The sequence below is a fragment of the Phaenicophaeus curvirostris genome, chromosome 22, assembly GCF_032191515.1.
Source record: "Phaenicophaeus curvirostris isolate KB17595 chromosome 22, BPBGC_Pcur_1.0, whole genome shotgun sequence".
Taxonomy (NCBI): Eukaryota; Metazoa; Chordata; class Aves; order Cuculiformes; family Cuculidae; genus Phaenicophaeus; species Phaenicophaeus curvirostris.
In genome coordinates, this window is record NC_091413.1 from 7,287,070 (window position 1) to 7,311,054 (window position 23,985).

A 23,985-nucleotide genomic window follows, 5' to 3' on the forward strand; every position below is an offset into this window, starting at 1 on the left:
GGAGCTGAGGAGCTGGTGCTGGGCTCAGGGCTTGCGGGGCTAAGGTGAGGAGCTGGAGGCTGGTGTGAGGACTGTGATGTGGCTGGACTGGCGCTAAGGTGAGAGACCAGGGCTGGTGCAGGGACCCTGGGCTGACTGGAGCTGAGCTGAGGGCGGGAGGCGGGAAACGCCTCAGGGGGAGGAGGCGGGAAACGCCTCAGCGAGGGGGAGGGGGCGTGGCCAGACGGGAGGGGGCGTGGCTAACCACGCAGGGGGCGTGGCCAGCTGTGACGCGTGTCCGCGCACGAGCACCCCGCCCCCTCCCTCCCCGCGGGGCCGCAGGGGCGGGGCCAGCGCCGTTCGAAAAATGCCCTCGGGTTCCCATTGGTCGTTGGCGGCTCTGGCCCCGCCCCCCCCGCGCGCGCGCCCGGCCCCGCCCCCCCCGCGCTTTCACTGCCCCCCCCCGCCCCGCCGCCGCCATTGCCGAGCGCCGCTTTGTGTCCGCCCGGTGAGTGCGACCCCGCCGGGACCGGGGGGCGGCGCCGCGGCCTGCTCGGGACTGGGCCCCGCCGGCTCCGGGGCCGCTGGGGGAGCCCCTCCCGGGCCCCGCTGCTCCCAGCCCCGTTGCGGGCCTGCCGTGGGCCCCGCTGCTCCCAGCCCCGCTCCAGGCCCCGCTCCAGGCCCCGCTCCGGCCCCGCTCCGGGCCTGCTCCGGGCGCCGCTCCCAGCCCTGCTCCGGGCGCTGCTCCAGGCCCGCTCCCTGCCCTGCTCTGGGCTTTGCTTCCTGCCCCGCTCCCTGTCCCGCTCCGTGCCCTGCTCCGACCCCGGCTCCGGGCCTGCTCCTCGTCCTGCCCTGTGCGTTGCTCTGAGCCTTGTTTCCTACCCTGTTTCCTATCACGCGCCAGGCCTGCTCCGGATCCTTCTCCATACCCTGCTCCAAGTCTGCTCCTCGTCCTGCTCCATAGCCTGCTCCAGGCCCGCTCCCTGCCCTGCTCCATACCCTGCTCCAGGCCCGCTCCCTGCCCTGCTCCATACCCTGCTCCAGGCCCGCTCCCTGCCCTGCTCCATACGCTGCTCCAGGCCCGCTCCCTGCCCTGCTCCATACGCTGCTCCAGGCCCGCTCCCTGCCCTGCTCCATACGCTGCTCCAGGCCCGCTCCCTGCCCTGCTCCATACGCTGCTCCAGGCCCGCTCCCTGCCCTGCTCCATACGCTGCTCCAGGCCCGCTCCCTGCCCTGCTCCATACGCTGCTCCAGGCCCGCTCCCTGCCCTGCTCCATACGCTGCTCCAGGCCCGCTCCCTGCCCTGCTCCATACCCTGCTCCAGGCCCTCTCCCTGCCCTGCTCCGGATCCTTCTCCATACCCTGCTGCAGGCCCGCTCCCTGCCCTGCTCCATACCCTGCTGCAGGCCCGCTCCCTGCCCTGCTCCATACCCTGCTGCAGGCCCGCTCCCTGCTCTTCTCCCTGCCCTGCTCCAGGCCTGCTCCTCGTCCTGCTCCATAGCCTGCTCCAGGCCCGCTCCCTGCCCTGCTCCATACCCTGCTCCAGGCCCGCTCCCTGCTCTTCTCCCTGCCCTGCTCCAGGCCTGCTCCTCGTCCTGCTCCATACCCTGCTCTGTGCCTTGCTTCATACCCTGCTCCCTGTCATGCCCCAGGTGTGTTCTGTACCCCTCTCCCTGTCCCGCTCCCTGCTCCGCTCTGTGCCTTGCCTTCTACCCTGCTCCCTGTTATGCTCCAGGCCTGCTCCGTGCTCTGCTCCCTGCCCTGCTCTGTGCCATGCTCTTCACCCTGCTCTGTGCCTTGCTTCGTGCCCTGCTCCCTGTCACGCTCCAGGCCTGCTCCGTAACCCGCTTCCTGCCCTGCCCCATGTCTTGCTCTGGGCCTTGCTCCCTGTCCCGCCCCGTGCCCTGCTCTATACCCTGCTCCGTGCCCCACTCTATGTCCTGCTCTGGGCCTTGCTTCCTGCCCTGCTCCCTGTCAAGCTCCAGGCCTGTTCCGTATCGTGCTCCATACTGTGCTCCAGGCCTGCTCCCTGCCCTGTTCTATAAGCTGCTCCATACCCAGCTCCAGGCCTGCTCCATACCCAGCTCCCTGCCCTGCTGTGGGTTTTGCTTCCTACACTGCTCTCTGTCACGCTCCAGGACTGCTCCATACCCAGCTCCCTGCCCTGCTGTGGGTTTTGCTTCCTACACTGCTCTCTGTCACGCTCCAGGACTGCTCTGGCTCCTGCTCCATACCCGACTCCAGGCCTGCTCCTTGTCCTGCTCCATACCCTACTTTGTGCCTTGCTCCTGCCCTGCTCCCTGTCATGCTCCAGACCTGCTCAGGGACCTGCTCCATACCCCGCTCCTTGCCCTGCTCCCTGTCACGTTCCAGGCCTGCTCCAGATTCTGCTCTGTACTGCGCTCCATGCCCTGCTCCATGCCCTGCTCTGTGCCTTGCTTCCTACCCTGCTCCCTGTTACGCTCCAGGCCTGCTCCGTACCCTGCTCCCTGCCCTGCTCCGTGTCCTGCTTCAGGCCCACGGGTGTCACTGGATCCAGCCCCTCGTCCCACACTGAGGGGAGACCCCACACCCCTGAGTCGGTGGGCTCTGGGCTCTCCCTGTCCCTTGCAGCAGTGTTCAAACCTGCTGCAGGTTGTTCAAACCAATCCCCAGGCCTCGAGTGGAGCGGGCCCCAGGACCTCCTCGTCCCTCGCAGCAGAGCAGCAGGGCTCAAACCAGCCCTCCTGCCCCACTGACAGCCGGTAAATGCCACGGGGACAGGATCCGTGGCTGTGTGGCGCAGGAAATCATCGCCGTTTATCAGCTCGGCACGCACCCAGCTCCTGCTGAAGCCTCCCTGTGGTTTGGTTGCTTGGTTGTGCATTTTCCTTCCACAAAGTCACTTCCTCAGAGGCCGGAGAGGTGCCGTCACTCAAGGAAAACCTTTGTCGAAGGTTTCAGCGGAGTTCCGCTTCCAAAAAGCTCTCGGTGCTGCCAGGGATGGATCCAGGCCTAAGTCTGACACAACTTGGCACTTCGGAGTTCCTCCCTGGGATGCTGGAGTGGCCGCAGCCTGCCTAAAGAACATTAATTACCCTCCTCCTCTTCTCACAGCACATGCTGCTCCATAGAGAGGGCTATTAAATTCCAGGCTGGAATGGGACTGGTCCAGAGGGGCTTCCATTCCGGGTTCATTATCTTCAATATCACTTTGGAGAGTGGTTTTGTGTTAAAACCTCACAAAGACTTCAGGAGAGAGGAGCAGCGTATTGAAATCTCAGCTGGTGGGAGCTGAGAGAGCCCTTGCCAGATTTATGGTGCTCCAGGAAAGCTTCCAGGCCAGGAACAGTTTGGAACACCTGTATTCTGTTTTCTCAGTCACCAGTGTCTGCAAATCACTGGGGACTGCTCGGCCTGTGCTGTAGGAAAGTTGGATAACGTGGGATTGTGGGTGTGTTCAGCCCTTGTAAAGGGGATCAAGAGCTTGCTCATATCTACAATATTTCACAGGTCGCTCTTCTCAGGAGTCTTGGCCACTGAATTATTTCTGGGTTGGCAAACCTGTCACTCCTCAGCTCTTATCAGGCCGTTCGAGTAACAGTTGCACTCAGATTTTCAAGCATGTGATTGTTTGTTTTTACCATAAATATTGTTTTTATTATCTGTGAGAAGCAGTTGGCCAACAATCTTTGGCAAGCAGCTGTCTGGGTTCAGAAGTGCTCGTGTTTGTCATGTTATTAAGCTGCTCCAGGCGAGGAGGGTGTGTAGGGGGAATGAGAGGAGAGGAGGGTATTGCTGGCGAGTGTCTCTTCAGTTAAAAAACAGAGGTGTTCTGATGGGCAGGAGAGCATTTACCTTCCTCCAGAGGGACTTGGATTGGTGCATAGAGTGGGAAGTCCTTGGAGGTGAGGATTGTGTAGGAGAAAAAAAGAGAATTTGTGTTAGGAGGACGAACTGAGTATTTATGCCTTGAAACAAGGCTTTTGCACCCTTTCTCCTCTTTACCTGTGTGTACCTCGTAATTAATCAGCTTTTTGATGTTTATTGCCCTTGGACAGTAGTTGCTTGAATCATTTTTATCCTCAGAATATCTTTTTCTCTCATGTTCCCCCTTTCAACAGAAACTGATGTGTGAATCTTTTATCAGGGTTTGTTATCCTGGGCGCTCTGAGGATTTTAACTTCCGTGAGGGGCAGTAAGAAGAGTTTTAAATAGATGGGCTCTAATGTGTGGTGTGAGTAGGTTTTATAAAGACTGCAAGGAAATCATCACTTTTATTATGTATAGTTTTGTACTGCGGGGTAGTCAGTGATGGCTGAATAAGGGCTGCTTTGGGAGGAGGGTTTATATAGTGGTTTTAAATGGAATCCATACAAACAAGGAGGATAAACTAGTGGCCTAAATTTTCATTCAACTGCCAGTGGCTTGTCAGGTTCATAATGTTGGATCCTGGAATGAAGCAATTTAATCCAAGGCAGTGAAACTTTCAGCAGTGGATTTTCACGTTAGAGTAGTTTTAAGTTTGTGACCTTAACCCGTTATAAACCTAGAGCTGTGGATGCTGGTGCGGGCTGTTTCATTCCTTCACCGCCTCTGTCAGCAGCAGCACGTGGAAAATCTGAATCTTAGACCATACAGCCAGAAGTTCACAAACTCTTGTCCTGACAGTCGCAGGGGGGGAGGCAGCGCATCAGTCTTGCTGTGGTAACGTGTCTGGTTTTGCATCTGTGTGCAGAAGGGCTGTGCTCTGTAAAAGCCTCTTCGCTTTGCTCTGTAAAAGCCAACACAAGGTGTAAGTCAGGCTGCGTTCGTGGTGCTGAGAGGCAAAGGTCCAAGCTCAGGGCTACCTTGAAATGAAGAGGTATCTTTAGACTTAGAAAAAAAACCTCTCCTTTGGGTCTCTGTGCAGGAATGGTGCGTTTGGAAGCTAGAGGCGTGGAAGGTTTTTGCTGTGCTCCCCTGAACCCTGAGATACTTGGGATTTATCGTTCCTCTCCTTAGTGCTAAGTAGGGAAGGGGTGGATGGAAATAGAAACTGTAACACTAGTCAGGCCAAAGAATTTCTTGCCTGGCAAGTGGTGAGCAACTGGATCTTTGTATTGGACCACTATTCTTCTTTAATCGGAGCAAGATGGTTTGTGATGCAGCAGTGTGGGACTCAGCCCATAACAGATCTCTGGGAGAGCTCTGAATACAGTGCTCGTGGCTCGATCGGGAGGCAGGTGGCTGCTTAAACAGGGCATCTCCCAGGGAATCCGAGTGGCTGGTGGCTGTCAGGATCGGGATGGAGTTAGCACAGAACTTGTTGAATAGCAACAAAAGTGATGGGAGTGGCGATTGCGAAGGAATGCTCAGCCAGATGTGAAAGGGAATGTGTTTCCGAGCAGGTTGCCAGATAAGGATTAGAAGTGGGGAATAACTTGTATTCTGTATTCAACACAGTGTTTTATTCCTCTGCATGTTTTTAGGTGGTTTTAAATGATGAAATATTACTGATCTGGCTTGATCCAGACAACAGACAGGTGGGTGAACCGCAAGACTAAAAGGGAGATCAGTAAATGCTGGAACATCTTTGTAAAACAGGCTGAGAATTTCTAACAGGTACATTTTGTACAACAAGTTATTCTCAAAGATGTTGCTGGATGATACATTCTGTGACACTATGGATATTGAGAGTCTTGGTAAGGTGTCTTCTACCTCAGCTGGATTTTTAGAGAAGAGCTTTGAGGATTTCAGAGCCAGAAGTCTTGAAAAGTTTGGCCAGCTTGCAACTGAGAGGTAATGTTTAGGCATGTTTGATTTGGATTTGCAGAAATATCTACATTCCCTGTGCTTTTTTTGCTGCAGCGTCTGAGATGTTGAAATGCTCTTCTGCTCAGGACAGTGTTGTATAGTGGTGGATCATTGCACGATGATCAGTAGCCTGGATTTGAAATCAGTCACTTGTGCTTTTTAAGCCTTTCTGATAATAACCAGTCATTTGTGCTCGTGTTGCTTGCAAGGCTGGTAGATTTGCATCCCTTGCCACCCTGCCTTCAAATCTACAAGAATATAATAACTTTTTTCTAGCCCTTTTTGACCCGATTTCTCAACGCACATCGCACATTGTATACCAAGTCCTGTCTAGCAGCCCAACAGTCACCAGGGTACGTGTCGTGTAACGGTAAGAGGACACCCTTAGCGACACAGGATTGGATTTGCATTCTCATTTTTCCATTGCATATTTGTTTTCAGCCTGCCCAGCCTGGGCACCCTACGCCAAGTCCTTGTGACTTGGTACTTCCACAAGCCTGACAGTTGGCTCATCAGGTTTGATACTTCATCGTATCCTGAAATATTTTCCCTCATGTGAGATTGAGATCTGAGATAAGCTGGAAAATCTTAAGGCCAGCAGAAGTTCAAGGAGTCAGACAATTATACCTCAAATTAGATGTTTGGAGTTTCCTTCCCACCCCCATTCTTGTGTCTCAAACGCTGGTGGGGACTCTGCTCTTCAGAAACAGTCAAAATTGTGTGTCTCTCACCTGAAGCTTCCCTTTTCAGTTTTTCCTGCTAGTGTCCGGTAACTTGGGTGGGAACTGCTATCATTTTTCATAATAGTTATGGAAAGCTACCTGTACTTCTGACAAGACCATCCCTTAGTGGCCACTCCATGAGCTGGGGGACCAAACACTATCAACCATTCCTGCTCATCCAGAAATTTGGGGTGGTTTTTGCTTCTCAGCTCCTTGTGTAATTCCCAGCTTTGGAATGACTAGTTTGTGGGAGCTGGGGACCCGTGAAGCTGCAGTTTCCGTTGGGGAAATGAGTGCAAGTGGCTGTATGAAGAGCTTCTCTTCGTACTTTCAAGCAACTCTTTGGAAAGGTTAGTGTCCTGAGGTTTGTCTTGTTGCTGATGTTTTTTTCTGACAGTCGATGGGATTGCAATGTACGTGGGAGTTTCCCAAAAGGTGCTTGGAAAACCTGCATTCTCAATTGATAGCTTCTTCCTGCTTCCCAAGCACAATGTTTGTTTTGCTTTTGTGTAGATGGAAAATAGTTATTACTTTCCACTTATTTATTATTAGGAGCAATGCTTGCAGTTGCAGCTGGGGCACACAATTAAAGATGTCCTGGTATCCCATACGTGCAGTAGGATCTCTAGGTAATTGGTTTGGGTAATTGATTTTTCCGTTAAATAAATCCATTGTTTTACTGGGGGGATGAGAGGAGCCAGTATTTCTACTGTGAAACCTTCCAGTCTTTTGGTTTATCGTAGATTTATGGATTGGTTTGAGTTGGAAGGAACCTCAAAGCCCATCCAGTTTCAGTCCTTGCCCTGGGCAGGGACACCTCCCACTGGATCAGGGGCTCCAAGCTCCATCCAACCTGGCCTTGAACCCCTCCAGGGATGGGGCAGCCACCCCTGCTCTGGGCAGCCTGGGCCAGGGCCTCCCCACCCTCACAGCAAAACATTTCTCCCTAAGATCTCTTCTCAGTCTCCCCTCTTTCAGCTCAAAACCTTTCCCCTCATCCTATCCCCGCACTCCCTCATGAAGAGTCCTCCCCAGCTTTTCTGTAGACATCTTTCCTGTTACGTTTTTCAGAAGCTAAACTGAGACCTGTTTGTATTTGACATTCACACATAGTCCAGAAAACTCCTTTTGATCCCTGAGCAGAAAGAAGGAGGCTAAGCCAGCACCATCCTTGGGCTGTAGTGCTTTCCCTAAGTGGTGCTTATGACTTTGCCCCATGAGAATATCAGTGCCTTGAAGTCAATTGGAGATTATCCTCCTGCCTCTTTGGTTCCCTTGGCCTTTCGAGCAGGAGATGACCCTTGTGTGTGAACACAGAGGGAATCGGCTCTGAATTTCTGCTGGATGGTTGCTTATTGGCATGGATGGTAGACACTGGAGTTACGGATTGCGCTAAGTTTCACTCTTGAGAGAAAGGACTCAAGCAGTTTATACTGTGAGTAAACAAAAGGGGTTTTGCAAACATGGAGATTCTTAGGTCAGAGTTTGGAGCGCTGCGTTTGCATGTGTGTGACATGCAGGTTGCAGTTTCAAAACAAATAAACCCCAGGAGCAGGTCAGCCACAGCGCATGCCTATGCGTGTGTGTTAGTAACCCCAGCAAGGTGCCTTTTGTGGCCCCCAGCTGATTCTTCTGAGGCTGGATCTGGAGTTGGTTATTTTAGGACTCACTTCAAAATGCTGGCAGTTTTGTAAAGGGCTTCGGGCTATGCTTACTTGAAAAAACATGTGATACTGAGCTGCAGCCTGGCAAAAAGTTTCATTTTTCCTGTCACTTTCTGCGTTTTAAGAAGGAAGGTCCCTTCAAACAGGCCAAAAAAAAGAGAACTGTACTGGCTATCATTCATATGTTGTAGTTGGCCATCATAGGTTCTTTTCCCGTCCTGAAACTTCATAAGAAAGCTTCATTCATCATGTTGATTTTGATTTTGGTGTGGTGTGTTTTGGTGGTTCTGTTTTGTCTCAGAAGAACCCATCTAGTGCTGTTCTGCTCGTTTGCTTGTCGTGGTGCTGGGGCCGGGCTGGTTCCGTGCCAAAGGAGAAGCCGTGGGTGTTGCTGAAGTGGCTTGACTGCCTGTAGCTGTTGGGAGCACTGCGTTTCGAGGGTGGCCAGCAAGAAAAATGCCGTCTTTGGTGGAAAAGCTGCCTAGCAACGTGTCTGGGCCTCCTTGTGCTGTCAGGCTGAAGTGAAAGTCTTGGTCAGGTGTGCTCTGGGTGCCAGCACCTGACTGACGCTGCAGCCACGGGGGTTTAGTTCGTTAATTTATCCATTTATTGTCTGGGAAAGAGATCTTGTAGGTTCCGTGGTGTAGGCTCTTGCATCACCAGTCCTTGGGAGCCGTGGTATCGCAGCGTGCATTCCCCTTGGCTCTTCTTTTCGCTGCCACTGGTTTCTGAATCAAAACTGCTTCCACAGCGGGGAGAGGTAACAAGGATGCTCCGTGCAGGCAAGCTGGGGTTTGGTCGGCTTTGGAAAATGAAGTAGAGATAATTCTCCTGATCAATTAGGAGTCCTCACTGCTGAGAGACGAGGGCTGCGTTTTGGGGTGAGGGTACGGGGTAACTGAGGTGGTATTGATGTGATATGGAGCGTTGACGCCTGCGGTGGAGGATATGGTGCAAAGTGCTGAAGCTGCACCAAAGTTATCCTGAAAGCCTTGGGTGTGCGTTCAAGAGAGACGGGCTCAGGCTGGGGAAATACCTGTTAGAGGTGAAAATGTGTGGTAAGTGTCTGCTGCCTCGTCTGAGCAAAAGAAAACATCCGGAATGTATAGAAATCAGGAGCATTTGGCTGTTTTTCTGTGAGGAAGGGAAGAAGGTGGTTTGGAGCTCAGTCTTTGGATGAGCTGGGGGGGAATGGGTCCGGCCCTGGTTTGCTGAGATGGAGTTTTGCTTCTGTGGTTTTTAAAGGGAGTGGTGAGAACGGGAGGTGAATGAGGAAGTAAACACTGTGTTTTGGGACAGAAATAGTGGAGCATCTCTGCTCCGGAGAGGCTGGTGCGGGCAGGCAGGTAAGAAGGGGCTGTAGGAGTGTGATGGAGTAAAGGGGGAGGCTTTGGGAGGTGATGCCCAGCATAACCCGTCTGGTACCTGTGGCTTTGCACGTATCGGAGGAGAGATTTGTAAAGCTTTATGGGGGGTTTGTGGAAGGTATGGAGGCTGCTGGTTTGATGGGTATGTTCGAGTCCAAGGAACGGTTTGTTTCTCTAACTTGTGTGGGGTTTAGTTTGGGAGGACATGGTTTACGTGTGTATTTTCTACCTAACAGGTTTAACAGTTTCATTCTTTAGGCTGATAAAAGCTGGGTCGATGTGTCAGCTCCTGCTTTTACCCGAAGTGAATGACTTACTAGTTACCTCAACGCCTTCCAGTGCAATGTCTGCTTTGCGTTAACCCTTTCTGTTAATTTAAAGAACCTCTTTATTCTTTCAGATGTGTTTTAATGGAGCAGGCTGCGGGTCTGGCTTACGCCCTTGCCATTTATTTCTGCTACACCCATAGCACTCCAGTTTGCATATATGTTTTAGTGTCTCTGTTGAATGCAAGTGTTGATTGTCGGTTATGTTATAGTCATAAGCTGTAAGTCATGTACCCTTGTTTTCTTTTTAATCTTTAGTTTGTTAGTTACATGGACGTAGATTGTTTTTGTTTTGTTAATTTTCACACCACATCTTTTCTGTACTTTAGGTTGACTCCTCACTGCACTGTGAAAACCATTAGGAAAAGGTCCTTGGGGTTAAAACCTGGGGCTCCACAGTGTTACCTGCACTTGGGGCTAGAAATTAATTTAAATGGCCACTGATCTGCCTGAAGCTGAACCCGTGCATCATAAGGCGCTTCCACTCTTAGCGGGAGCTCAGCTGATCCACACGGACAAGTTAAGTGAGGTAGGGTCTGGCCCGTTCTCCAAGCTTGCCCTTGGGTCAGTCCTTGACTTCCAGTCCTGCTGAAGGTTGCTTATAAGAAACTGGATTGGGAGTCTTAATTAACCCTGTAGGCACTCTCCTTCCCCTCCCCTGCCTTCCCCGAGATGTTCTATTTGTCAAAATCCTCAAAATCCTCATTTAATTTGGAACTAAAGAACTTGTTTCTTTTATAACTGTAAAATGTGCTATCCTCTCCTAGAATGCTTCAAAAAAAGCTGGTTTCGGGGTTACTGTCCTTTAAAATTCTGAAAAATCCAAACCTAACTAGAATAATTCTACATACGCTGCTTTGATTTACTTTAATCCCATTTCAGAAACTTTCTGGTTCTTTCCAGGATCTGTACTGATTTTTATATACTTGTTCTAGAAGGCTGAAGACGACACGATGCCGATCCGTCGCTCAGTGAATTCTTCCCGGGAAACTCCTCCCAAAAGCAAACCTGCCGAAGGTGAAGAGGTCAAAGCGGGTACGCTGATGGTTCTGTAGCAGATTGTTAATGTAGATCCAAATACAGGCTTTTGTGATGAAACTCTTGACAAAAACTTCCTGCCACGATTAAATATTACTAATGCTTAGCTGCTTTTCACGCACTTTTCCTGGGTTATTGGGAAGTTGGGGTTTGCAGCCACTCTTTTCAGTCTGAACTCATTTGTTTTGTCCTGTGTGCCCTGTGGCAAAGCCCTGGCACTCCAGACAGGAAAACAGCTGATTATAGTCCTTGTTAAGCTTGCATATTCCTTAGAATAAAGGTAGAAATTGGGAAACAGAGGTGTTTGAAGACAAGTTGGTTGAAAACAAAGCTGCTTGTATGTATACATCCATGTTTCTTGTATGGTTCTGCACCTTTCCAAGTTAAAAACACATAAACCTCAACCTAAGGGGAAATCTTAATGTTTCTGCCTGCTAATTTCCTCCTCCCTTCCCTACCAGGCCTCTGGGCTCTGAGGGGTGATTGCAGCAGCGACTTCTGGAGTCGAGAGGAGAAAACTGGGGGGATTGCTTGAGTGTGAAAATGCTACGTGGTGGTGTTTGAAGTTATTCTGGCACTTGGTGGCTGATTGTACCTTATTGAAGCTCTTTAAGTAGTTTTGTTCACTTTTTAAGTTACATTCAAATGATCTATTTAAATTGGAGATAATTTTGGAAGGGGGAGGGGAGTGTTCTAAAGCCTTTTTAAACCCCTCTGCCTTCCTGAAGAATCGAGGCTGGTTTTAGACAGAAACTTAATGCATTTTCACATCTTTTAGATGCAGAAGCCACCTCTGAGGAATCTGCCTCTGTTGGAGAAGAACAAGAGACTGAAACCGTGCCTGCTGCGTCCAGTGAAGCAGAACAGCCAAAGGAACCTGAGAATGAAGGGAAAGGGGAAACAAAGTCCCCAGAAGAAACCAAAAAGGAGTAAGGCTTTCTTAGTGCCGAATTCAGGGACTTGGGTAGGATTCTGAAGGAAATCAGGCTCTAGGTGTAGAAAAGGTAGTAGGAGAGATGAGAAAATAGGCTGGGTCCCTTGAAAAATTGCTTAAGAAGAAGCTACCAGTGAAGCATAGCTGCTGTTCTAGAACACGTGTGAGACTGAAAATCAAGACAGAGTCTCTTTCTGATAGAAACATAAAGATAGTCTTTAAATTATTTCCAGTCTCAGATGTTCTGGGCTTGTTTTGGCGATCACTCTCCTTCTTGAGTTGTTTTACAGTGTCTTTTGTCTTACTATTGCTTTATATTTTTCCTCAGCGAGAAGGATCAGTCTAAGGAAAAGGAGAAGAAAGTGAAAAAGACCATTCCTGCGTGGGCCACTCTTTCTGCCAGCCAGCTAGCCAGAGCACAGAAGCAGACTCAGATGGCTGCCACCTCCCGTCCCAAAATGGATGCTATTTTAACTGAGGCCATCAGGGTAAGTGGGAGACAAATGTTCCTTCTGTTCATCTGTCGCAAAGCAGAATAATTTGTGCACCTAAAATCCACAATTTCAGCTTCACGATGGTACAGGTGGTAGTGCTGTCAGCAGGAAATTTACTGTGTAAGGCTTCTGCCTTACTGTAAGTACTTCTGCCTGGAAGCCCATGGAGCTGAAATGTGAGTCCATGATGATGGTGAGGGACCCTGCACCTTATTTGTTTGTTTAGAAATGGTTTTCCTCCCTAATTATGTTATTACAAATAGTCAGGATGACATAATGTGGGGGATTGCTGTCATTTCATTTGGTGTGTGTTCTAGCCATATTTAACTTGATTTACCGTGATTAGTCCATCTACTTGATATGCGCATGTTTCAGAGGTAACTTATTCTAACTCGGGACAGATGGAGATACTTTAAACCAGCATTCCAGAGCGGTGTTGGTCTTGGTTTACTGTATCCCTCCTGGTTGTGCTGTTGTGCTGCTGCTTGAGGCTCATTTGATGCACGTGCTCTTCACAGAAGGCGTAGGCTCCACTGGCCTGAATTGCAAGATGGCCTTTCCAGCTGCCGTGTCTTCAAAATGTGAACTTCAACTCTGGTTTTTTAGTATTTTACTAACGTCTATCCTCCATCTGCTTTAAAAAATAACTCACAACTTTTTCTGATTAATGCACATCCTGTACAAGGACTGCCTGACGGGGTTGGGGTTGTTCAGCTTGGAGAACAGGTGGCTTTGCGGGGACCTTAGAGCAGCTTCCAGTGCTGAAAGGGGCTCCAGGAAAGCTGGCGAGGGGCTCTGGATCAGGGAGCGCAGGAGCAGGGCAAGGGGAACAGTTTTCAGCTGGAAAGAGGGGAGATTGAAATGAGATCTTAGGGAGAAATGTTTTGCTGTGAGGGTGGGGAGGCCCTGGCCCAGGTTGCCCAGAGCAGGGGTGGCTGCCCCATCCCTGGAGGGGTTCAAGGCCAGGTTGGATGGGGCTTGGAGCCCCTGACCCAGTGGGAGGTGTCCCTGCCCAGGGCAGGGGTGGGACTGGATGGCCTTCGGGGTCCTTTCCCACCCAAACCATTCCATGATTCTATGAATGCTTACTCTGTCTGACGTTAGTAGAATCACTTACTAGTTGTGCGGCGTCGGTTTGCCAGAAGGTGACTGTATTTTCTGGTAGCAGGTAGTGTTTAAGCCAATACTTGCAAGTGCTTCAGAACACAGGAGTTGTTGACATTGCTGTGCTGCTTTTGCATTGTCTGCTCTTCAGCTACTCTGAAGGGGAAAGTTAAGTGTTTTGTGAGTCATATTTTATCCTTTTGAGTCATTGTGGGGAGAAAGCCAGCCCTGGCCTTCTGTGTCTGTATCCCTTCAATCTCTGTTCTTCAGTCACACAGTGAGATCATTTCAGTACAGGTGGTTTCTACTGACTTTTTGCTTCTGTTTCAGGCGTGCTTTCAGAAGACTGGTGCGTCGGTTGTCGCGATACGTAAATACATCATCCATAAATACCCCTCCCTGGAGCTCGAGAGGAGAGGCTATCTCCTAAAACAAGCATTGAAAAGGGAGCTGGAGAGAGGAATCATCAGACAGGTAAGAGTTGCTTTGTGGAGCAACACTGGGGGATGGGACCAAATTATAGAGGAGTTAGCAGTCTCTGAGGTGACTGTGCTCTCCCTCGTGGAGGTTAATCAGCCTCTGTCTCTGCTTTGTTAGGCACTGACAAAATTTCAGCATTGTTCTGCCAATCAGTACTCCAAACAGAGCCTGGCAGCGTCCCTTCTGCAGCAGTGGGTTTCTTTTAAAACCATAATTTGTGCCTACGATATCTGTTAGATTCTCTTAGTCAGCAGAGCAGAGGACGTTCATATACTTGCTGTGTTTTCTGATTGTCATTTCTGATCTTCCTGAAGCTTCAGTGTTGCAGCCTCTGCCGTAACATCCCATCGCCAGGGTGACTGCAGTCAGAACCTGCCTGATGATGTCAGTTGGTCTCTTCTCAGGTTGTTAACTCCAAGTTACGTTGTCAAAGACTGAAATGGGCTTTCTTTCCAACTAGGTGAAAGGAAAGGGAGCTTCTGGGAGCTTTGTGGTGGTGTCTAACGCAGGAAAAACGGTTCCAAAAGCCAGAGACAGAAAGGTAAGATGGTTCTTTTTAAACAGTACTCTGAAAAATTATGCACTGACATGTGTATCTTAAGAAATGTGGCCTGACCTGAACCAAACAGTATTCTCCTCTTTGCTGCACTTCTTCACCTCAAGTACAGTAAATATAACACCCATTCCACTCAAATCAGAACAAACGGGCTAGTAGAGGAGATTAAAACCAATCAGAATAATCGAATTCCTAGTTTAAAAATGTTTACATTAAACCCCTAGGCTTTGGTTCAGAGGCAGAAAGCTGAATAACCATGAAGCTCCTCTTCTGTCTTTACCTGGTAGAAAGGTGCCTCTCAGGTACTGTAAGGGAGCTGTGTGCTGCTGCTGTTCCTGTTGTATCTGTTGCACTGAGAAAGGGAAACCTTCAGTCTTTGGGACTGTCAGGTGAACATTTTTCCACTTTTCCCTGCTGCAAGGGCAAGGGGAGGTAGAAGAAAATATCCCAGGGCTTTGAGAGAAAGCTGCTGGTGTTGGGTCTGTGTTGTTCTGAGGTAGAAAACATGGTATGGTTTTTATGGGTCGTGGTTTCAGCACTGCTGTTCAGTCCCTGCTGCACTGGGTGTATGGGACACGTTAACACGTTTCTAGTGCTTCAGTTACAAAGTGCTTAGCTGGAATTGCCAGTCCCCTTGCAGGTTAGATGGTCCCAGCGTACTGTAAAGTCTTGGTGCTTATCTCTTGGCTGCAGCAGCCCTAAAACTCAGGGAAGTGGTGACTCGCTTGCTACTAGGGCACTGAAGGAAACTAATTGCTGTGTAACTTCGTTTTAAATAGAGCTCACTGGCTCCACGAGTTTGAATGAGGCACTTGCTGACTGCTAACGTCACTTCCCTTGTCTGCAGCACATTGTTCCTGACTTACTTTCCCTGTTTTCTTCAGCTGGCAGTTGATCAGCACCCTCACCTGTTTGACCATTTGGAAAGCTGCTGTTCAGCATCAAAATCATTACATTTCAGCACATTTCCTCGCTGTCTTTTCTGTATAAAGAACAGACCTTTTATTTTTTCCTGATCATCCCCTCCTCATTGTAACAAAGTGATGGAGGAAAATTCAGGAGAAGGGAGTGTTGGCTTCAGTCAAGACTTAATTTTGTCGGGTGGAAAAATGCACACTCCTGTTCAGCTGTTTGTTTGGGAAGATTTGGCCTGTGTAAAGAGGTCTTGCCTCTGATGTTTTTTGTTTCGTGTTGCCATCTGTCATTTTCATCTGTCTTGTTGAAGGGCAGCAGAGGAAAAAGTCAGTAAAAAGAGGAAGGAAACCATTAAAAATACAGATGTTGTTAAATACGCAGCCATTTATCTTTGTAAAGCTTCTCTAAGACTGCTGTCAAAATTCCAGCTGAATTTGCTCAAATTTTCTTAAACAGCTAAACGTTTTAAATTGTTAATTTGAGGGGCTGCCTTACAGAACTTGATTTTCCATCTCTGGCTGGTGTCAGGAGCATTGCTGGTTCAGAAAACCCAGAGTAATAGGCCCCACTGATGCATAAAAGTATGTGTATTTCAGAAAAGCACTTCCGCTTCGGCTCCAGAGCAACAAGTCAAGCTGGAAGATGTCCTGCCGCTGGCTTTCACCCGCCTTTGTGAGCCGAAGGAAGCTTCTTACAGCCTGATCAAGAAATACGTGTCTCAGTATTACCCCAAACTCAAAGTCGATATAAGGTAGGTGTGGGAATGTGCTTTTTCAAGCAGAGCTGCAGAGGAGCAGTGAAATGCAGCCTTCCTCTGGCTTTGCCTGGCTGTGCGGTGACTCGGTTCAGTGTTTCAGCAGGCAGGTGGTGCTCTGCCTGCAGAGGAAACACTGGGCCTTTCTCTGCATCCCTCCACACCCAGTCATAGAATCATAGAATCACCAGGTTGGAAAAGACCCATTGGATCGTCGAGTCCAACCATTCCTATGAAATACTAAACCATGTCCTTCAGCACCTCCCTCATTGTTCCCGAGGCCAGGATCAACATTGCTCAACCAGCTCTGCTCTTAACCATCACCAGATCCCTGTAGCTGCGTGGATGGGATCTCGTCCCACCTGGTTCGGGACACTTTAGCTGGCACACGCCAACAGTAATCTTCAAGTGTGCCCATACAGAGTGGGTCGAGGCTTGAGGAGGAAGCAAATCTAGGAAAACCTTGTGCTTCACCTCTTCCAGGGGCCTGTACTCAGCCCCTTGTGTGTCTGCAAGCTGACTCCTTGTCCACCAAGCCAGATGTGCTTTTCAAAATGAGTAAATCCTTCCAAGTGAAGCTCTTCTGTTTCTGGGATACGCAGTGACACCAGGAAAGCATTGTGAATTTCCACTAACATTGTTCTTCTCATGTAATCAGCCCTGGCTGACAGATCTCCATTTAAAATGTCTGTATGTAGGCAGACACCACTTGTAAGTACTGCTCTGCTCATGCTCTGTGTAAAGCGCCGTTCCTCTGTTTGTGTTTAAGGTGTCAGTGCGTGTCAGTAAAGCTTTACCCTCCTGTGTTTCAGACCCCAGCTGCTGAAGAACGCCCTGCAGAGAGCTGTAGAGAAGGGCCAGTTAGAGCAGATCACAGGGAAGGGAGCATCTGGGACGTTCCAGGTCAGAGCCAGAGTTCATCGTGTTTTGTTGACTGTACTGCCCACAAGCCTGGATAGAAGTTAACGTGTCCTCTCCCCCCCAAGTTTTGTGGGTACACCTCTCTTTAGCAGCCTGTCATATTCAGAAGCTGTCAAACTCTGAAGCTGTAGGACTTTTATTCTCCTCTTGGTCTACATTTCTGGAGCAGACCCCCCCTGCCTTCCTTGCTCTGCATGCTCCACACGCTGCTTCAGCTCTGACTCACTAGCACAGTAGGGGAGATGTCGGGGTAAGCTTTCCTTTCCATTGCTAATTGCAAGTGCAGTGGGTACCCCAGATGTCTGCAACATCTTTTTCTTGTTTCTGTGCCACAGAAATACCAAATGGGCACATTTGGTCTGTGGGATGGAGGAAGATCAGATTTATTTCCTTCCCTGAGCGAAAGCCTCTTAGATTGTCACATCCTTTCAGTGTGTTTAGGGACTGGGACAATGTGTTACTGATAAAAAGCCCTCCAGGCCAATTGAATAGGCCTCTTCCCCCAATTAAAGCTGGGAAAGCAGCATTCCCTGTGCAGTGTTTTAATATAAAACATATCTGTGCTAATGCAGGAGCGCCGACCCACCTGGTGCAGAGGAGCTTGTCCTGACCTGGTTTGGGAGAATTTTGTCTTGATGCTTTTCTCTTCCTCCTTGGAAAATAGCTGAAGAAATCAGGGGAGAAGCCCCTGCTGGGTGGGACCCTGATGGAAGACGCCATCCTGTCTGCTATTGCGGCCATGAACGAACCGAAGACCTGCTCCACCACAGCGCTGAAGAAGTATATCCTGGAAAACTACCCAGGGACCAACTCCAACTTACAGGGTAAAGCACCGATCCGTGTAGCGCTTCTCTTTCACACGCTGAAGGAGAATCCTGCAGCTGCAGAGGTGGCTGTGCAGCACCTTCTAGCTATTCCACGGAGCCTGCAGGGGAACAGCCAGCTGCTCAGCCCTTTGTGCTGCAGAGATGCTCAGTGTTTTTAATTCCCATCAGTTCCTTTCAAGCCTGACAAAGGCCAGTTTTCTGAGATATAATGCGTGTTTCTCTTGTCGGTCGCACACTCCCAGGAAGGAGGAACAGCATTCAAGCAGTTTATTGTTCTTAAATTGCCAAGTTAATTTTGTCTGTCCCTCTCTATTTGAAAAACCTGCAGTTTGGCACAAACACTGTTCTGGCTGCTTTTTATTTTGAGAAGTCGCATAGCCTAACTTCAAAAAATCCACAAGCACCCCTCTTGCTGCCTTGTTTGAGGTCCTTCTTTGGCTCTGATTTTAAAAAGTCAAGCAAGCGAGGAGAGAAAGTAATCCTGTTGTGTTTGGGAAGGGATTTGATGTGCCTGTGTTCCCAGGAATGAAGCTGACATCTGTTTTGACTTTTACATTTGCAGAAGCAACGCTGCCAGAGCCTTTAGGGTAGATTTTTCTAGTGGCTTGTTTGCTTTAGGTGGTTTGAGCCCTGATGTGGTTGTTTAACTGAGGCTGTGGGGCATTTGAAGACGGATAAGCTCCTAGCGGTCTCTGCTAGAGTCAGACCTAAAAGGAGATCGGTTTGTTGCTGTGGATTCCCAGTGCTGGTGCAGATTGTGGGGCTGGAGAGGAGGTTGCTGATCCCTCGCTCCTCACCTGGAGCTGAAGCCTGGCACCAGCAGAGCTTTTTGGTGCAGGGCTTATTGGCATGGAGAGCACAGATTCCATCGCAGCAGATAAAGCTGCTGCTTGAGGTCTTCTGTAAGTAGAGATTGATCTCAAGTGTGACTCCTTAATCTTGGGGCAGGGAAGTGTTTCCAGGCTTACTAAGCCTTGGCATGATTTATTTTCAGGACCACTGGGAATTGCACTGGTCCTTGGAGGCCTGTGTTTAGCCAGCCCCCAGCATTTGTCAGCCTTGCAAGTCGGATAAGGAAATCTTAGCATGCAATCTGTTGTTTTCTTTCTCCTTCCATTACATAAAAGGAATTTTGACGATCTCGGCTCTGTTTTAAGAGCAACCGGAGGAAGATCTGGTGAGCTGTAAAAGCAGGCGGGTACACACTGCAGAGACAGCACTCCACACTCCCTGTTTTATATCTCCCAGTTAGAGCTGGACTTGGCTGGAGTGAAATCCTTTATGTGCTGCTGTTGATCTTTGGAACCCAGAGTGAAAACAGCCTTGTGTTTTATATGTTGCTCCTGTTTGTGGAAGTGTGGAGTTTTTAAGAGTTTTTGAACCATGAGGTTGCTAATAGTGCCACACAAGTAGTTTATGGCTACAATCGACTCGATTCACTGTGCAAGCTTTTCCAGTGCCATCCAAATTAAAACATTCCAGCAGAGGTAGGCTGTAGGCTGGTGAGGGTATAGTGTTGTCTCAAAGGATTCTCTTGCTGTGGAAGGTCAGTTCTTGATAAAAGCCTTTTCCTGGGAGTGTTAAATAAGCAGATGGAGTGAATACCTTTGATTAATCGATCAGAATGGATTCAGATGATAGTTCAGCCAGAGTGTTTCTTTGTTTTTCTCTTCCCATTCCTCTATGGAGCATGCTTGAGGGCATGCCTTGCTTTTCCCTTGGTTTGGAGGGAGCTAAACCTGTAAATGATCCCTCTAATCCAAGCTGAAAATGGTTTGGAGCTGACTAAACAACTGCAGCCCTTTGCCGGAGAGAAAGATCCCCTGTACTTGTGCAGTTTCGGTTACAATTCTTACCGGGCCCACAGTAGAACAGAAAACTGAAATCGAAAAAGCATTTGTCACTTTTCTAGACCAAATATTTTCCCTTTTAAAACAAACCAAACCACAAACAAACCAACTCAAACCACGGGAGGGGGAAAGCTGCACCACATTGAATTTAGAACAGGAAGAGGGCAAAAACAGGGTAAAGGTGGGTTTTGGGGAACACTTTGAACAGGCTGGAGAAAGCTGAGGCTGGGGTTATATTTGGGCAGCAGTAGTTGCACAGCACTGTTAGGTTCGTTTATAAAGGAGGATCCCCTGATCGTGGCATCAAAAACCTGCACTGTTCTTGACTGGAGAATTTATAACCACACTAGCTAAGTGTTTTTGTATCTTCCTCCTGAAAAATTAACTGCAAGAGGATTTCCCTTTAAAGGAGATATAGTAAAACTCCTAAATGCAGTGATCCAGCTGGCTCTTAGACACAGCTGCTGCTCTCTGCTGAGGGCAGGAAGCAGCCTGCGGTGATGTTTTCCCAACTCTCAGGCCTCCAGTGCTGTTTCACTTCTCTGCAGGTGTCGTAGGCAAAGGAGGCTCCATCCTGAGTCTCCATCTCTGATTTCAGAGGGCCCTGTAGGGAGCACCAAGGTGGGACAAGTGGATAAAGACATTAACACAGGCTTTCTCTGATTTTTTCCTTTTCACAGTGCATCTACTGAAGAGAACCCTGCAGAAATGTGAGAAGAATGGCTGGATGGAGCAGATTTCTGGAAAGGGCTTCAGTGGAACCTTTCAGCTTTGCTTCCCCTATTATCCTAGGTAAAGAGCTTGGCTGGATAACGATGTTCAAGATCAGTCGCATAGGTCAACACAGAGCAGAGCCGCAGTTTGTAGGTCGACGTCCTGTTTTCAGGGGAGTTTGTGAAGGGTTTAATAACTGATGAACACGATGTTGTCACCTGTACTCTAGATAATGACATTACCTGTGTGTCTGACCATAAAGCTGACTTCATTAGCAAGGGAATTTTTGAAGGGCGATCAGTCATCAGGCTCTGTGTTCTCTGATACTCTGTCGTGATGCATTTTTTGCAGGATGGGGGCTATTTAAGTGTTCCCATGCTAAAACAAACTTGCCTGAGTGGGTGGAGTGTGGGGTTCTTAATGCAAAGACGCTCGTAAGGAGTAGAACCCAGCTGTCTGCCTTTCTTATTGCTGGTGTGGAGGAGAGGTTGGGGAGGGAAGATGACCTAAATTGGTTTCTGTGAGACTCAAACAGCCGTTCTTCTCCTGCTGCGAGTGTATATTGTGCTGGACCCAGGGTGACTTAGTGTGTCACAGAGCCATGTGGCAGCATAGTCATTAAATTCTCTGCTTTCCATCTTCTTTTACTGCACACATACAAACTCGGTGGTGCTTCAGCCTGCGTTCATGGTCACTGAAGTCTGATCTTATCCCTTTGTCATGGAAGGAGCGCTGAGGAGAGAACTGGATGAGGGGCAGCTTAGGGCTGGGGCACTGCTGGTGACTTATGATCCATCTCACTTGTGCCATTGCAAAGGCTAAATAATGTTTGTTTCAGGTGGCAGCAAACACAGAAGCTCTGGGGGTATTTCTGGAGTAGGCTTAAAGCTGTAACCTCCAGGGGTGTGGGCAGCAGCGCCTGATGAGAGCCAGGGTGACCCAAGGCTTCCTGACCCTGGAGCCGTGTCCTTAGGAGTTAATCACACTGACAAGAACCCTCTTGTAGCCCAGATGTGCTCTACCCAGAGAAGCAGCAGGACGAGGACTCTGAGGAATCTGATGAGGAAGAAGACGAGGAGTCTGAGGAGGAAGAAGAATCTGAAGAGGAAGAGTCTGAGGAGGAGGAGCCCCCACCAAAGAAGAGGTACGGCAGTATGGGAGATAAACAGGCTCCTTTGGATGAAATAAAAATGCTTGTTAGAGCTGTAGAGTGCACAGGTTTGTCTCTTCCTGTGGTCGTTTGTCCACAAGGCTGTTGCTCAGGGTGTTTTGGAGGAAGTTGTCCCTAGTTATGATTGAACTCTTAGGGTGCTGTCAGGATCAGGACTTCTCCTGGACATGTGCGGTCTGCAGAAGTAACACTCTGGACATACTGATCTCCCTTGTTCCATCATGAGAAACAAACCTCTTTTTCCTCCAGATGAGGAGAGCATGTATTTATTTTTTTGTATTGCATTTAGTCTCTTGAAGTTGCCTTTTGTGATGTACAAAATTGTGACGCTTCACGTGGGACTTTCTGTGTTTATGAAGTGTTTTCTTAGGAAGACTTTTCCCTACAGCGTTATTTGCAGCTCTGTAGGCAGACATCAAGCCTGCCTTACTGGGAATGTGGATTAAAGTGTTGTTTGTTGAGCAATAAAATTTTATTTGGAGAGGAGAGATGATGCTTAGCTCTCCAATTGCTCTGATTTTGATCCGTTATAAGCCTAATGAAGGAGTTCCGAGCGTTGCTGGCACAGCACCGTGGGGATTGAGAAGTGCTTAGCGTGGCAGGATCCGCAGCGGAGACCTGGCGCTGTGGGATTTAGCTAATGAAATGTATTCCTGCGTAAGGGAACATCCGTGGTAAAGGACAAGGATGCCAAGATCTGCTTGGTTTATGCAAATTGATGCAGCAGCTCCGCTCCGGGTAGTGTTTGCACCTCCGCTGAGATCTTGTGCTCTCTCTCTCTCTCTTCCTGAACAGGATGCAGAAGAGGCCGCCTCCAAAATCACGGAGCAGGGCCCCTCCGCGAAGGGAGTCCAAGCCCAAGCCAAGAAAAACCCCCGCGGCTCGACGGGGGAAGGCAAAGCCCCCTCCCAAGGTTAAAACCCCTGCTAAGAAAGCCAAACCAGCAGCCCCGGCCATCAAGAAACCCTCTGGTGGCAGCTCTTCCAAGAAACCAGCAGCCAGCGGAAGGAAGGAGGCAAAACCCTCTGCCAAGGGCAAATCTGCCATGAGGAAATCTCTCCGGGCAAAAAAGTAAAGCTTTTCTGCTGTCAGGGAATCCTGTGGGCAAATCCACAACCTTGTTTTATAAGTCAACGTGCATTTGTATTTTAGTTCTGATGCTTAAACACTTCTTTAATTTTTATTATTTTGTTTTTTCTTGAATGATGGGGAGGAAAAAAAAAAAAAGCTGTAAACTAAATCAAACTCAAACCGCCCTGTGTGTGTGTTAGAGCTCAGTGCTGTGCCTCCTGCCTGCCCCTTCCTGCCGCGAGGCATCGGGAGGTTCTGCAATCGCTTTACGACTTCTCTAGGCCGCGTATAACCTGTACATTTCACGGTGTTCTTCTTGGGTTGGGGGGGAATGCCGCCTTTCACAAACTCTTTGGAGGAGCTCTTTGTATCTTTAGACAGCAGGAACAGGATGGCTGAGGGATGTGGTTCTCAAGGAGCAGATCCAGCGGCGCATCCCTAACCCCCACTGCATGGCGAGCTCCCTAACGCTTCTGTGAAGAAGCCGTGTACATACAGCACTTGCACTGAGGCTGGGAGGTGCTCTCTGCTTGGCGAGGAGACCCTCGGTTCCTTCGTACCGGCAAGGTTTGTTTGACGGTGAGTCAGATCTTCCGTAAACGGAGGCTGCAGGGTCTCCTGCTCGGCCGATGCCAGAGGGGCTCCAAGAGAGGGGCAGGTCTCTTGTCAGGCGGGCGATATGAATTAGTGTTTCCACACCACATCCGTAACCTTCAAACCAAAATATATAAAGTCTTCTTGAATCCAACTTTCCGATGTTTTTAAGAGATGAAGAGCCTGAGTTTTGTCACCTCTTGTTTACCCTTTTTTTAAAGAAAAGTTGGAGAGCTATACAATTGCTAATGTAGAGATGTTGATCAGTGAAGATCATGCAGTTTGCTAAAATAAAATGAAACTAGATTCCATGCCCTCTTTGTCTGTCCTTCCTCGCTGTAGCTTTCTCCTCCTGGACCAGCAGAGAGGAGGGAGTTAACCTCACTGTGGATTGCAAATCTTTGTTAAAAGTACCTTGCCAGTGTGAGACTAACTTGTGTCCTTTTTCTTCCTCATTTTCTCTGCATGCAAAGGGGGGCAAGAAGAATAATAGAACCGTGGAATGGTTTGTGTGGGAAGGGACCTCACAGCCCATCCAGTTCCACCTCCTGTCATGGGCAGGGACACCTCCCACTGGATCCAGTTGCTCCCAGCCCCATCCAACCTGGCCTGGAAGCCCTCCAGGGATGGGGCAGCCACCCCTGCTCTGGGCAACCTGGGCCAGGGCCTCCCCACCCTCAGAGCAAAACATTTCTTCCAAAGATCTCACCTCAGACTCCCCTCTTTCAG

At 49.2% G+C, this 23,985-nt stretch overlaps 1 protein-coding gene across 4 annotated transcripts; it reads left to right on the forward strand.

Moving 5' to 3' along the window:
* The first annotated feature begins 466 nt into the window (after positions 1–466).
* On the forward strand, positions 467–23,570 carry HP1BP3 (heterochromatin protein 1 binding protein 3). 4 transcript variants are annotated; one of them, XM_069874929.1, is made up of 13 exons: positions 467–487; positions 10,163–10,362; positions 10,769–10,868; positions 11,650–11,800; positions 12,134–12,293; positions 13,734–13,877; positions 14,344–14,424; positions 15,951–16,105; positions 16,921–17,011; positions 17,694–17,853; positions 20,387–20,498; positions 21,427–21,564; positions 22,387–23,570. In XM_069874929.1, exons 2-13 carry the CDS (start codon positions 10,267–10,269, stop codon positions 22,664–22,666), a joined length of 1,668 nt encoding a protein of 555 aa, XP_069731030.1. In that variant the 5' UTR covers positions 467–487; positions 10,163–10,266; the 3' UTR covers positions 22,667–23,570. The 4 variants fall into 4 exon arrangements, with proteins under 4 accessions (XP_069731030.1, XP_069731029.1, XP_069731031.1 ...); XM_069874928.1 differs by lacking the exon at positions 467–487 and having other exon boundaries at positions 10,106–10,362; XM_069874930.1 differs by lacking the exon at positions 467–487 and having other exon boundaries at positions 10,106–10,362; positions 10,772–10,868.
* Positions 23,571–23,985: the final 415 nt, after the last annotated feature.

What these genes read in the sequence shown, in the direction of transcription:
- HP1BP3 (XM_069874929.1), top strand. Translation starts at nt 10,267, where the DNA reads ATGGCCACTGATCTGCCTGAAGCTGAACCCGTGCATCATAAGGCGCTT. An exon ending in TTTTAACTGAGGCCATCAGG is followed by an intron (nt 12,294 to 13,733) that starts GTAAGTGGGAGA and finishes CTTCTGTTTCAG; the next exon opens with GCGTGCTTTCAGAAGACTGG. An exon ending in TGCTTCCCCTATTATCCTAG is followed by an intron (nt 20,499 to 21,426) that starts GTAAAGAGCTTG and finishes ACCCTCTTGTAG; the next exon opens with CCCAGATGTGCTCTACCCAG.